The sequence below is a fragment of the Battus philenor genome, unplaced genomic scaffold (assembly GCF_028537555.1).
Source record: "Battus philenor isolate CCGP_79_NKW_IND1 unplaced genomic scaffold, ilBatPhil1.0.hap1 SCAF_8, whole genome shotgun sequence".
Classification (NCBI taxonomy): Eukaryota; Metazoa; Arthropoda; class Insecta; order Lepidoptera; family Papilionidae; genus Battus; species Battus philenor.
In genome coordinates this window covers 11336777-11351428 of record NW_027181748.1, presented here as the reverse complement: position 1 = coordinate 11351428, position 14652 = coordinate 11336777, and the positions used below count along the sequence as shown (strand labels likewise).

The 14652-nt window shown below is 32.3% G+C and overlaps 1 protein-coding gene across 1 annotated transcript in view; it reads right to left on the bottom strand.

The window, feature by feature from the left end:
• ec (echinus) overlaps nucleotides 1–10327 on the bottom strand; it is a 53382-nt gene extending 43055 nt beyond the window's left edge. Inside the window, exon 1 of the mRNA XM_068774876.1 lies at nucleotides 10103–10327. Within this exon, the coding sequence (XP_068630977.1) occupies nucleotides 10103–10294 (192 nt within the window). The 5' untranslated portion in view covers nucleotides 10295–10327. The remainder of the gene's footprint in view (nucleotides 1–10102) is intronic.
• Between the last annotated feature and the right edge of the window lie 4325 nt (nucleotides 10328–14652).

Here is a 14652-nt window from a genome sequence, read left to right as displayed (position 1 = left end):
ATAAAAGGAAAAAGAATTCTCAACATTTGGTTTACTACATACATATTAAAAATTATTGTAATTGCTTTGTGTTGCCGGATGTTATTGACGTGTCACCTTTAAAATGAAAAATAAATTTCAGAGTGATCACTTTATACATTTGGATTGAAATATACTTTATACGCTTTAAAACTTTTTGCTGTCAAATGAGTTGTACATTGACCCATTTCAAGCTTTACATCTATAATCAATCACCCTTTCAATTTGGAGGCCTAAATCAAATTTCTATGTTGCAAATAAAAAAGAGTGACCGCAACAATAAATATTTTTAGTCTCCAGCGGGAAGTGTGAAATGACCGCGATCCCACCATTATGAACTACATCTACTATTAGTTTAATAAATTGTGAATGAATCTATTTTAACTTCGAGAACTGTGAATTTACAAAGTGCGATAGGAAGAAGTTTGATAAGTTTTTTGATACAAATATGAATACGTAGCAAAATATAAATGTTATTGAGAAAATTAATTATTTGTTCTAATACATGATGAACCGAACTCAATAGGCTTTAAAATCACGCACACTCCTGCTCTGTTATAATTTTGACTATAGCAAAAATGGTTTCTTAATAGAAAATGAAAACTGAATTGAATGCATCTGTTGGAACGGGTGCACGGACAACCTTTAACCGACCACCTGTCCAGTAATTAGATTGTTACCCGAGCCTCGGCCCGGCGGTCTTGCTTGGCTGCCGTTCCCACACGTCTTGACTCCTGGGACCGCACCCCGCTATGACTTTGATGATGAGATTAGAATTTTCTGTTACGCTACCATAACAGAAACTACTAGCTATTCATCGCACACTATATTTTATTTTTTCAATATGTCGAAATGTTCAATAGTTACTTCAAACGTAAGATGATATACGACAGCCGATTGTAAAACAAGACGAAGATTTGGAACAATAGTTTTTAAAAAAAAAACAATATCGTCTTTGTTTTAAAAATCATTTACAACTGACAAGTCTAGCAGTATTTTATGTAAATGATCTGTAAAAATCGTGAATAAGCAATTCATGAATCCCCAAGCAACATAAAATAAGACGCTATAAAAGTTAGCAGAAACGATGGCCGACAAATGACGACTGTTTCACGAGCAGCTTCATACGAACAATAGTAGTTTTTTTCTGTGGTTAGTCACACCCCGCACCGAATCCTTGAAGACCAAGGATGAGTCATCAGAAGTCGCGGGTCGCGGAGTTAAGGTTCAGCGAACACCAAGTGTGCCAAGAGAAAGAAGACACAGTGCAAAGAAACGCGTTGAGCGGGAAATAAATAAACGTTTTGTTATCTTAAAATACAAACTAAATAGAATTTATAGCTTTATTTGGCAATGAAAATTTGACAATAATGAAAAGTAAAAATTAATAGTTTAACATTTACAAGTTGAAATATCAAATGTTCATTAATCAAAAAAAAGGAGCGCACATCTCTCATTCAAATATTCACAACCATTGTATCCGCGACCGACATAAACCGTTACGAATGAAAGTATTTACGAAATGTTTTATTAATAAAAAATGTTTTACCGTTTCTTCACTCTGACTTACAAACTAAAACATTAATTATGAATGTGATACAAATTATTATAAAAGACTGTTGCAATAATTGATTGCATAATTGTAGTCATGAATGTGTACATTTTAAATTAGGTTGTGGTAAATTATTTTTGACAAATCAATAAGCACTATTTGTGACATATTTATTTAACTAAAATCAACTTCTTTGAGAACGATTTTAATACTAATACGAAATTAACAAACGTCAGAAACGAAAAAGACTTTTGATATCTATACATATTTATACAGATATCAAAGTCTAAATTCAATAAATGAAATCAAAGTCTTAGAGATAAGAAAGTTTGTTGGAAGGATTCGGTAATGCCAATGCCAAAATGCCTGACATCACACACTTCTTGGGACCTGCCTAGCAATACCTCAGCTTACAAATAGACAAAGAAATCGTCGTGATTTAGATGAATTAAGAAGCTATTTTTTAAATGTAAAGTAACAAAAAGATCTTTTTTACCGTAAAGGTGTAACTAAAACATTCCGTTAATACTACCTAGATTTTCAAATACACGCCTTATACTAAAATTTTATTATACCAGAAATGTTTTTATACTTCATTTCCGAAATAAAATTGAATAAGATCTCTACGGTTTGTTTGTGCCTGTCGACCTTGTATAACAAAAAATTTTAAAAATTATTTACCGCGTTAAGTGTTATGCTTGTTCCAAGTTTTAATAGCTGATAGTCTAATTTCGATGTGGTTTACAATTAAAGACACACCACTAAAGGAAGTGACCGGTCGCCACAGTGTTTTGAAAGGTGTGTCGAAGCGATCGACAGAGCGGGTAATGTTTTAAGCTGGGGTTAAATGTGGGGCCGACGTAATGAATCTGAACAATAAATTTTCCGCGATGTAGGTCCTATGACAAAACCTGAGTTGCGGCAACTGTGATTGTCTGGTTAATTAATTTACCATCTGGTTATCACTGTACCAAGTCTTGTCATTGAGATAATCTATTTTTTTTTTAAATAAACCGAGCTTCCGATTTGTATAAGTGAACTTCTTCGTTTTAAAAATATTAAATAGAACAGGATTTCATAATAATATTAACGCCTCAAGTTAATTTAACGAAATGTCAGAAATAATTTGGAAAAACTAGTAAATTATACTGAGCTATTTTCAGTTAAATACAATATATTATATACGACGATGTTACAATAATATTTAGTCTCGTTTTGTCAAATCGTCTCAAAGATATAACATAAGATTTTAATTAATTCAACAATGACTAACTATATAAGGAATTACGTGACTTTGTAAAATCGTGTAAAATTAATACAGTATAATAATAATAATACAAGTAAAGTAAAATTCAAGAATTAATTAATTTCTATTTTTTTAAACAAAAATATTGTTTTGTTACTTCACTTATTACTGCAGAAGGTTGAGCCATGCCCGATTAAATGTCCAGTCGCCACCATACAGAAGATAACACTGGTATATTAGCATTAATTTACACCCAAGTAGTGATCCAGATCTCAATTTTCACACGCTTTCCGAGCACCGTATGCACACAGACCACAATAGGAGCCTTAACACATTGCACCAAACTTTCTCACAATTCATTTATAAAACATGATTATAACAAAACGAACAAATGTTGATATACTAATTATTTAAACATTAGAGTAGAAACATTCGTAAATAATCGGAAATGATAGATTATTCACCGCCTTAGAATATTTCCGCACACAACGCGGTGGTCGCAATCGGCATTATCTTAAAATTACATAACATTTTACAACAAAAACTAAAACTTAATTTTACATTTCGTTTCCGTAGAAATAATTATATAAAAAAATCGGTCACGCAACCTCGCCGTGAGACATATATAAAACTCGTGTATAGTATATAAAAAAGCTGGAAAGAGAAGTAGTTTAGTTCAGTAATTTTTCTAATTCCATGAAACTATAATATTAAAAGAGGCCTATAGACCTATAGACCTTGCAATGTATTTTCATTGTTTAATATAATATTATATTTACTCGTAACATAAAATGACAATGATATAAATAGTTGAATTTTATATTACAGACAAACCATTTATTTATCATTAGAGACATTTATAATAACTGTCGCAGCCTGTCTATATTTTTTCCCTTGAAATGGAATTTTACTCGTTGAGCTACAAGTTATGTCAAATAAAAGATCGCCTGACACCTGTCGTTCCGTTCATTAGTCGTCGTTCCACTTACGAAACTTGATAAGATTCCAACCCTAGAAAAGTAGATGAAATATTCACTAATTACAACGTAGACGCATCAAGAAATTGAATTAAAGAAGGGCATCGTGTGAGGTTCCCACGGAATGTTCCTTCCGGAGGCGGCGACCCGTATCGCTACCGTCTTTTAAGCACTACAGGCTTCGGGCAACTGAACTAAACATCGTTAGCTAAAATTATGATCATTAGGGTCAACTAAATACTTGTAAAACTATATTACCCTTATATTTCCTTTCATTGACTTTCCAGTCAGAATTATTTTATTAATCTACCGTGCTGTTCGCCGCAAATTCCAATGGGGTCAATAATAATTAACCACTTTAAAATCGTAATCGTTTATAATAATTGCTATGTAAAGTGCTAGTAGAATTAAAAATTCATTACTATATAGGACGGTATGTCAAGACAATAAATTTGATATAAAAACAGCAAATATACTTTATTAAATTTAGAACAGTATTTTATTAATCTTTCTGTACTAACACATAAACCAAAAATATAAAAATATGAAACTTTTGTAATTAAGTACTGTTTTACAATTTTTTTTTCGGGAGAGACTTAATGACAAACACGCGAATTATGAATGAGATAAAAATACTTTATTTTAGTACTAAAACTACTGATATTAAACGCCACATTTAATATAATCGTAAAGTAGCTATCACTATCACCTTAGCTTAGAAGCCACCTTAACACTAGGACCTCATAGTATAACCTACTACTGTTTCAAAAGTTCTTCCAGTTAACAAGTTAGTGACGATAATTCCCGCTCCACAGAAATGCATAAACATTATAATTGCCCAATAGCTAAAAGCTAGCAGCAACTAGAAATGTTAGAGAGGTGGACTCAGAAAAGAGGTAGATTGAGAAAAGGACTTGCTGAGAAGCAAAACATTGTGCTTCTGTAGACTGTTCTGCTTTTAGGTCCGCAGTATCCTCCTGCTTGTCCTGAAACTTACCGATATAAAAACTTCTACTGCCGTGTCGTAGTTGCTAACATCGTCATCATTTTAAGTAAAGTAAGTAAAATCTTTTACAGTATAAGTGTTCACACTCAAAGTTAGTCTTACATTAATTCTGATCAAGCTTATACAATGCGTTTGAATATAACAATACTATAATAATAAATAACTTTTATTCTTTAATAACACACTTTTTGCTTAGTTTCATACATCAATTATATTTTTTAATCCTGACAGATTTAGGAACGGTAAGTGTTAGTTGTAAATTAAACCAAAGCGAAATATAATTTTTAAATATATTCGTTATAAGACACTATTCTCAAACCGTTTTAACTAACCTGGTCATATGTACGTAACATATAAAAGCTGAAATGTGTTCTAGTTACAGATATTCCTATTTTATTAAAAGTAAAAACATTACATCATTAATTAATATTTTGGAGTAACAACAATATAACTAGGTTTTTTAAAATAAATTGCAAACAATATATATAAATAGAAGTCTAAATTTACATTAATTCGTTTAATTAATTTGCGTTTCTAATGTCTAACGCTGGCGCATATTAAGAAGTAATCAAGATGTTGGCTTTATTCCCACAGGAGACGATTTGCATGAATAAATTTCACATAACGTCTGGCTCCACTTGTCTACAAGCTAATTTCATATTCTCCGCGGCCAACAATCCGTGAAGCATGTCACGAAGTTTATTTACACTTCTGTGTTACTGGATACAGGTTACGTGCCCAAAATTAAAAGACAAACCATAATAAAAATCCCTCACAACCATAAAAGTACCGAGGCATCAACGCGTATTTAGTTGTGTTAATTTCTATTACACATTAAAGGCCTTTTTGTTTTGTTTTCGAGGTGGGGTGGGAAATCATCACCCTCAATGATTTGGGATCTCTCGAACGCCATACCGTGTCGAAGCATACGTCCATAAATGTGTCCAAAAGGTAACATGACCTTTTTATGTTTCTGCTTTCTCCAGGTTCACTTAAGTAGACGATGACGGCTCGCCTCCAACGCACATAAAACCGATGCGCCTTTTATGAGCCTAGGACGGTTATGCCAAAAGACACACCGAGATTAATTTTTTAAATTTAGTTTTTATATCATTACTCGTCACATTATTTTACAAGAATAATTAACGTTTATCAAAATTTTATATATAATAAACCTAAATTATGGATACGTATTACATATTGTTATAAAGTTATGTTATAATTTAAAAAATATCCTCATATGCAATATATATCTATAATAATTTTGGTATAACTAGCCGTATATATATTTTTATAATTATTCTTACAACAAAGGTAACGTGAAGTTTATTTTATGATGATGAGTTATATATGAACATTAATCAAACTGCAAGAAACGCAGGGCGTGAACTCCGCCGGTGGAATAACAAGCTTACATTTATCACCAGTATGTGTCGGATATTCAAAACATTTCTCACACGTCTTTTGTACACAATATAAAGCGTACGTAATCTCATTGCCTACTATCCAATAAAAATATAGTTATTGCTGCCGTAGCTTGAACATTTATAAACACTGCAATGGTAGTCGGACGCGAGTGGAGGAGTGGATAGTTAAATAACTTGTGCAAGCACACGTGCACCTGTTTAAAGAGGATGGTCTAAAAGCGCGTAAGCACGAACATTGCGAGAGTCCTTTGACGTGGGTTTGTTTTCTCTACCATACACGTTTTACTTCCCCTCACGCGTGGTAGAAAGACATAAGCAAAGTGTCGGCAACACGTTCTATTACGCCACAAAACTTTGATACGTTCCAAGCACGAAGTGTACTCGTTGGTTCATACGCGCATTGAGGTCGAACTCATAACAATTGTTTATATGAGAAAACGGCAGTCATGAGAAGTTCAAAAATGTTTGGAGATATAAAGATTAACAAACTCACTTTGAAATCAAACATACTACCGGCATCTAGCATAGCTCTTTGATGGTGTAACACTTAATTGGGTATCTGGATCAACATAAACGGTTTTTGGACAGTGCATTATCACTGGCTTTATTGCAGACAGCGCATCTAAATATTTTTTTTATTTCAAAAAGATCAATCGTATCGATTCAAACAATGCGTGATACATTGTGTGACTCATGCAGATATAAATATAGATAGATATAAAATGCTTAGAATTCTGCATGTAATTATGCGTAAAATTCCAAGTTTATTTGAAACATTTGCGAATGTTACTATATTGTAATTTATTTAAATAATAAACGGATTATTTAATATTTGTTACAAACAATTGTATGAAAACATTATTTAAAGTTTTTGACTTACAAAAATAAAAGGATATAAAAAAGTATAAAAATCTTTCGCTAATAAATATAATCTCATAGACTTAAAGCAAGTTCTGTTTTATCAGGATGTGATAAGCGTATTGTCAACAAGAAAAGGTGAGGTAACATTAGAATCATGTGTTATTCCCCCGCACACAGGTGCGACCTTTTTTGTTGAACACGTTGTGAAGTAACAGGGAAGTGTTATCGGGAGAACAAGACAGGTTGCATCATTGTTAATCAAAGTTCATTAGCCGTTGTACAAAATTAGATAGTACTACTAATATCAAATGCTTTGTTGAAATCGATGTATTTGTGTGCGTAAGCGTTACATGTTATTAATACTATAGAAGAGAATCTTTTAAGGTCAATAAATTCACACGCTGGTTGTTATTGTTTTGGAAGAATGTGTACAACATAATTGCGTCTTAAAAGCTGCTTCTACATATTTAGACCAGTAATATTAATAAATTTGCATTTCTACATCGTTCAACTTTAAAGACTGAAACGTCAATATTTTATTAGTTGATGAATTTCTCTTCTTCCTCTTCGATTATTGGGATTTAGGCCACTTTCGAGAAGGATAATAGACAGAAAGACAGCAGCAGCAGACAGTGTAGTTCTGTTTGTTACTTTTTTTAATCAAAAGATATGACCATGATTTACTTTTTTGGAAAATTATAACATTTTGGAAAATAACGTTTTCCCGTTTTTGGGAATCACACATATTTATATGGGCTTATTTGCGTAAAACACATTCTTTTACATAAGGTTACACTATTTGAAGAGGAATTTAGAATTATTTCAGTAAATCGTTTATTCTTAAACTTCGAATTATTTTTTAAATATAGTTAATAGTTTTTAAACAATGCCAATCTCATTCCAGGTTTAAAATGTTGTGATGATAATTTTAGGTTAACTTTTTATTTATGTACGTTCAATATCCTAATCTTATATTCATCTTAAATCTAATTCTTTTTAAACGAACTAATAAAAATTTAAATATTTATTACTTCTAGGATATTACTAAAGCTTATTCTTCAAATAAACAAAGCTTCGTTATTATTTAGCTCACAATTAAATAATTCTGAAGTATTGTATTAAGACAAGGTAAAAACATAAGATATATTTAAAATCTCATAATACACATAAACGGCGCTCACGTGTTAACGACTTGAAAATCCTTTCAAATGACGGCAACATCGCACTGACTGCACGCATTAAAGCGCAGTAATCCATCACACGCAAAGCTACGCAATCTTTTCGTCAAACCGTCGTTTCTGCGAAGAGAGTCCCTTTTCGCAAGTGTCTACGTTTTTCTTACATTCTTGGCTCGTGGCAACAGTTCACGCTCCTTCAAATCTTTATCCACGGTTTCATTAGGAATTTTACACGTTGAAAAACTTATGAAGATAATTTCATCAATGCTTTAGGGATAAAGAATGTTAACGTGAACAAAATGAACAACGTTTCTTGAGCTATTTTGATTCTAATGTCCTGAACAAAAGTTTTAAAATCATCATGACAAGAGAAGTGTATACACGAATTCTCTTTATATGTTGCACTCGTATTATTTCTCGTTACGTGGAAGCGTCCTGATCGAGCGTATTAATGTAGGTTTGATGCGGCACCCACGGTACCTCGTAGTTACGGCGTAGAAGGTAACTTTTTTGTTAGACCGCGTGCCTATTCCATGTCGTAATTACACTTATATAAATTGGATCCGATCTGTCAACATCAAAGAATAATTTAAACCATGCGTGTAGAATGTTTCGTGGGGGAGCGAAACGATATTTATTCGTTTTCGACATGAGTAATTGCAACGTAGGTGACTAAATTAAGCTTTCTAAAACTCTTTCAAAATTTAAACAAATTAATCTTTACTTTGTAGACTACACAAGAGCGTAAGCGTAAAACACAAGTTTATAAATAATAAAACAACGTGCTCTTAATTGTTATATAAAGAGTATATGCGGTTATTTAAATAAAAAAAAAATTCTCATTTTACATAGGTTTAATCTAAAAACCGACGCATTTGTAATTACAATTATTTTATTTAATTAGGCGACAATGCATAGGTGACTACGATCTTTTCACAAGGAGGTCAATACACTTATTAATACATCTAGACCAATATTAACCTATAAGACTAGCTTACGAATACAAGCCATAGTTTTGATCCTAGAAAAGCAAACACCGAATGAGTTGTAAGATAAATCGAAAATATAAAAAGAACATGGCAACCAAATCGAGAACTTACAGAAGAATATGAACTTTAGAAAATTTAAGTATTTCGTGTTTGAGAATTTAACTAAGTTTGAATTACTTCGTATGTATTATAAGCAGTATATAAGCTTATTGATGCAGAATCCATGCGAGCGGACGATCCATGACGCTGATAGCATTAGCAATGATCATCACGGAAAACATCAATCTATAATAAATTCCACGCACGATATCATAAGTTTTATTTTTGAATGAACGCGATGTGACTGACCATTTACGGGCCTGGACGAGAACATACCGTTATTTATACACAGGAGTAGCTATTCAATATTGTCATAGCTTTGCCTCTTAATGTTTACCTTCGACATGAGCAAATTGCTGCTGCTAATAGGTTTTTTACTTCTGTCTATTACTTTACACTGTTTACATATAAGCTATAAGACAATTGAGAACGAGGTTATTATGGAATTCTGCCATGCAACGGACGTATACGGAAAATTTTGTAACGAAAAAATATAAAATTCGTTTTAATTTATAAACAGTTGTCCGTATTATTAATTTATTACACGCGATTAAACTGATATTTTGAAGTAAATAATTAATTATTAGTAAACAAATTTCGTTCATCCATTTCAGCCAATAAACACCCACTACTAGGAATAGGCACCCCAAAGATCGCTACAATAACCGTGATAATTCTGCGAGCTGCGTCGTTGACTTTGGGTCTCTTTATTTGTGATATGTAGTTTACGTAATAAATATTTTTTTTACCTGGACAGCACTGTTTAAGAAGCAGTTATTTAATCCTGGAGCGTTCCAAAGACCTTTCGTCGTATGAAAGATACCGGAATCTCTTGAATTGTCCCTCGAGTGCTGTGGCCGAAGTTCCGCATCCTGTCGATAGTGCTCGTGTGTAGACGCCGCCATACCAGAGACCATTACTCGGATGTCATTTTCATACATTTATTTACAAAATGGCGTCGCATCAACTTTGTCATCTGTAAAAAAAAAATTAGGTATTAATTTTTTTGACTTACATATGTCAGAAAATATTTGGAGATATTTTGAGACTACGCAAGACTTTTTCAGGTAAATCTTAAGGCTACTAAATATGTAAGTGGTTTTTTGTGAGAAAACAAACAATTGTGGTGTTCTTTTAACACAAAAAACAAAAACTTATTCTCTAATGAACAAGTCATTAATGGACCTGAAAGAAAAAGTTCACAGACATACGGCAAGCTTTACAGCGAAAAGAACAAGATAATAAATAAATACTTTTATGTTTGAAGTGCGTAGTTCTGAGAACCTGCTAATTATTTTAGTAGATAACTTTTTCCTATACCAATAAGAAACATAAATACTGAGAGACTCGTGTTTGCTTATTGCCTTTAGCATTTTAGTTATTTTAGCAAAAAAACTACAAGAAACTTTAGGTGTAATGGTATGTAACAATCTATTCATAAAAATGCAACACTAGCTGGATGTTGCTTGTTAGCTTAGTAACATTACCACAGTTGAGTCAAATCTCCTCTGAAGAGAGCACGGTGAGTCCCCGCGGGAAAAACAGTATTGGAGAATATTTTTGTTATTTATGGGTACAAAAAACATTTGTTCATGGTTTGTAAGCCTGTGTTATATAGTTTGATTAATTATAAATGTGAATTTATAGCACATTTGCTCAAAAATCAATGGTCTCCGAAATTATATAAAAAGTAAAAAAAAAATAGTGAGAAAATTGTCTAAATTCAGGTTATCTCACATTAAAATTCGTTGTTCTTTACTATCTGTCCCTGCAGACATTGTACCGCCAGAAGTTATTGGCCTGTCGAATTCCAATACAAAAAACGGATTAATGTTTACATATTTCAAAGTCAGCATTTTATAAAGGGTGATTATTAATTGGTGTATAAGCTTTATAGCTTTTTGCCGTTAACGAGCTGCACATTTACCCCTTCAAAGCATTAACACTAGCCAAACACCATGTATAATACAAGGGTTAGTTTTTTAAGAATCGTATTAGAAATCTACGACTAGAGATTACTGTCTCTAGCCTTAGGCTACCATTGCTTGTAATAATATTTATTAAGTAGACTAAAAGGTAGTTTGTAAAGTAAAGTATCAATAATAGATAAGGTGTCTTGTTCTAGAAGTACTATCCTCATTATGTTTTTCTAATATTAAAGTAAAACGTAGTTATTTTTAAGCAACAATATCCAAATTTGTCAATCAGAAGTCATTAAGAAATATGTACATTTAAATACAAAAATGCTTAGGACTAATCGATCATAGCCGATACCAGCTTAGTTTACATTTCAAACGGGGTCACTTTAATAGAGGTAACCCAGTCATAACAGAAATTAACGTTGATCGCAAATAATCCATCCGCTCGCAACAGTACGCCATGTGTTCGCTTATCAAATTAATGTTTACCTTGTTTTAGATAATTTATTATTGTTAGGGTAAAATTTCATCGAACAGTAACGTTGAGATAACATAAACATCCGTAGAAAGCACTTTAAATAACGACTTACCCTCACCTATCATCGAGAATAGCCATTGACGTATTTTGGCTTTATTTTGTAAATAGGGCTGTCTCTCTGCCTACAATGAATTTTTTTTACCCATAATGAATAAACAATAGCACAGACAGTTCAAATATCGAAGCCCGATTTTCAAAACATTTCATTGTAGTTACAATTTAATTTAAATTAGTAATACAAGATGCTGGATGCAGGCTGCTTCCAACCAGTTTTATTGGAAATCTGTAGAGTAGTAGATATACGTTAGTGGATCCTATGGCTAAAATTATGGTGATAATGAAGTCACTTTATTACAAGAGTATGCTCTGTACTCCCATACCTGGGTAACACCAATCTAAATCCAAATAATGACACTTGAAAATGGGCGTAGTTCATCTCGAATCATTCATGAACCATTATATCACGTAAAGTTTAATGTATCATCATCACGATTTCAGCCTTTGAAAGTCCACTGCTGAACATAGGCTTTACCCATAGAGTGTCAATAAAAACAGTCCAAAACTCCTGCATCCAGAAAAAAATATTATTAATAATAAGATCATTGCAGGAAGGGAAAATTTATTAAAAACACTGTCAGTTGTATTGCCGTATTCAAATTTTAACATTAACCAAAAAAAAACATTAAAGAGAATAGTGAAATAAAATTTACTTGAATATTTTGGAGAGATTGCACTAGTAAATTTTAAGATTACTATTGGAAACCCAACTCCTGATTAGACAGTAGTAGTAAGGTGACCTTAAGTATGAAGGCGTATCAACGTAACCGCAGCAGTCAACCGCTAATGACCGGCGTTCGAGGGAGCCGGGCATTCCTGTGACCGGACAACCATTTGTTGATAATTTGTATCCACATGCGTACAAACAGAACAGTTTAGCTGACTTGAACATGTTTATTTGTGATTGAAAGGCAATGTACGAGAAATGAACGGTAATTTGAAAACTAACATGTTGATTACATTAAACGTTAACAAGTTGAAATTTATGAGCAAATGGAATCGGATGTATAAGATTTAAAACAGGCCAATAACGAGCGCATCGTTTAGATGCGGTGTATTGCGAAAGTACTTTAACATGAGTATTCGATAAGTAACTTTGTAGAGCATATCAGAAAATTTGATTATTTTAACGAAAGTAAAGTTTCATTATTAAATATTAAATGCTATGTTTTTTATATTAACAGGATATTATACAGGTATATATATATATATATATATATATATATATATATATATATATATATTATATTATATATTATACAGGTGACTAAACGATGATCAAGATGATAATTATGGTAGTCGTGGTGCTACCAATTTCCGCGTTACACGAAATCCTTTATAACAATAAAAATCATTTACTCGCCACTTCGTACAATACGAGTTTGTTAAGGTCGTCGGAAGTCGCTGTACGCAGACCGCTTCCCACTGATTCTATTGGAAATCTATGGGGGAGGTCTATGTCTAGCTGTGGACATCTAATGGTTGATGCTGATGATGATTTTGAAGTGAATACACCCTATTAGAAGTGCGATCAATTACTATATAAACATTCGACATAAAAGTTTTGATTTACAAGTGAAATATAATAAACTAACTATACCGATAATTTCTAAATTAGTGCTAGCTTTTTGCAGACTAAAACAAAAATACGCTATAACGCATTAAATTTATGTAAAATTATAATTAAATATAAAGGGAATTGTTAAATGTTAATATGTTTCTGCTGGCCCTTGGAATAAGTCGAGAGCGTTAATACGGCTGTCTGAATGCAATCAGTGGTGCACGTGCGCCGGCTTCCGCGAAACCAGTTGTTAAACGGTTTATTTCAAACTACTCGTATTACGTGCGACATTATACATGTCCATTGTTATTATAGCAATTCAAATTTTCATGACCTTTTTTAAACTTTGGCAATATTTAATTTTGTTTGTAGTTATATTCTTAGTCAATATATTTAATTCTCTCGAGATTTTATTCACTACCGAACTAACTATAGTCGACGCTCGTACCGAAGTGGTTAATTGATTTAACAGAGGGTAGAATTTTTAGTAGATCATGTACAGAAAATGCTCTTAATATTAATATTGAAATACACAAACAGATATATATCTATAGACAATATAAATATTTACACATTTTTTACTGTTTGAAATAAATACAATAAGCAAGCTAAGTTGAACTATGATAACGAGAGAATGAATATAGCTAAAATAAAAATCAGAACATACAAACAAATTAATTAAAACGTGGTATTTTCCGTAGAAGTATTAATAGCACCGTTTTGCTATCACATTGAAGCAATGATGTTTAGAAAAAAATAGGTTAATTCCTGGATATCATTTGCACGAACTGACGTATTCAGGTCTTTGCATGAACAAACATACACAAAAAAGAAATAAACATGTCTACCAATGCAATAACATTTATCTAACGTTATGCAACGCTTAACTACAGCATTGCAGATTCAGAAGATTGTAAATATTTAAGATAGGTACGGTCGAAGCAACACGATGGTGAGATATTTTTTTTGAGATTACTAAAACGTTAACTAAAACACAATTAAATAAATAGCATTAGGCGATAAAATCTACAGACATGTTGCTTCAAGCTCATTGTTTCTATTCATTCTGGTCATAGACCTAGCTAACCGATCTAAATCTAATTTAGATTCGTCTGGTCTTGACCTAGTGTCGACTTTGTAATTTCAATTCTGACCATTCACTTACCACTACTGAGTTAGTTAAGGTTGATATAACTTGCATTAACAAAATCTGTTATATCGGCG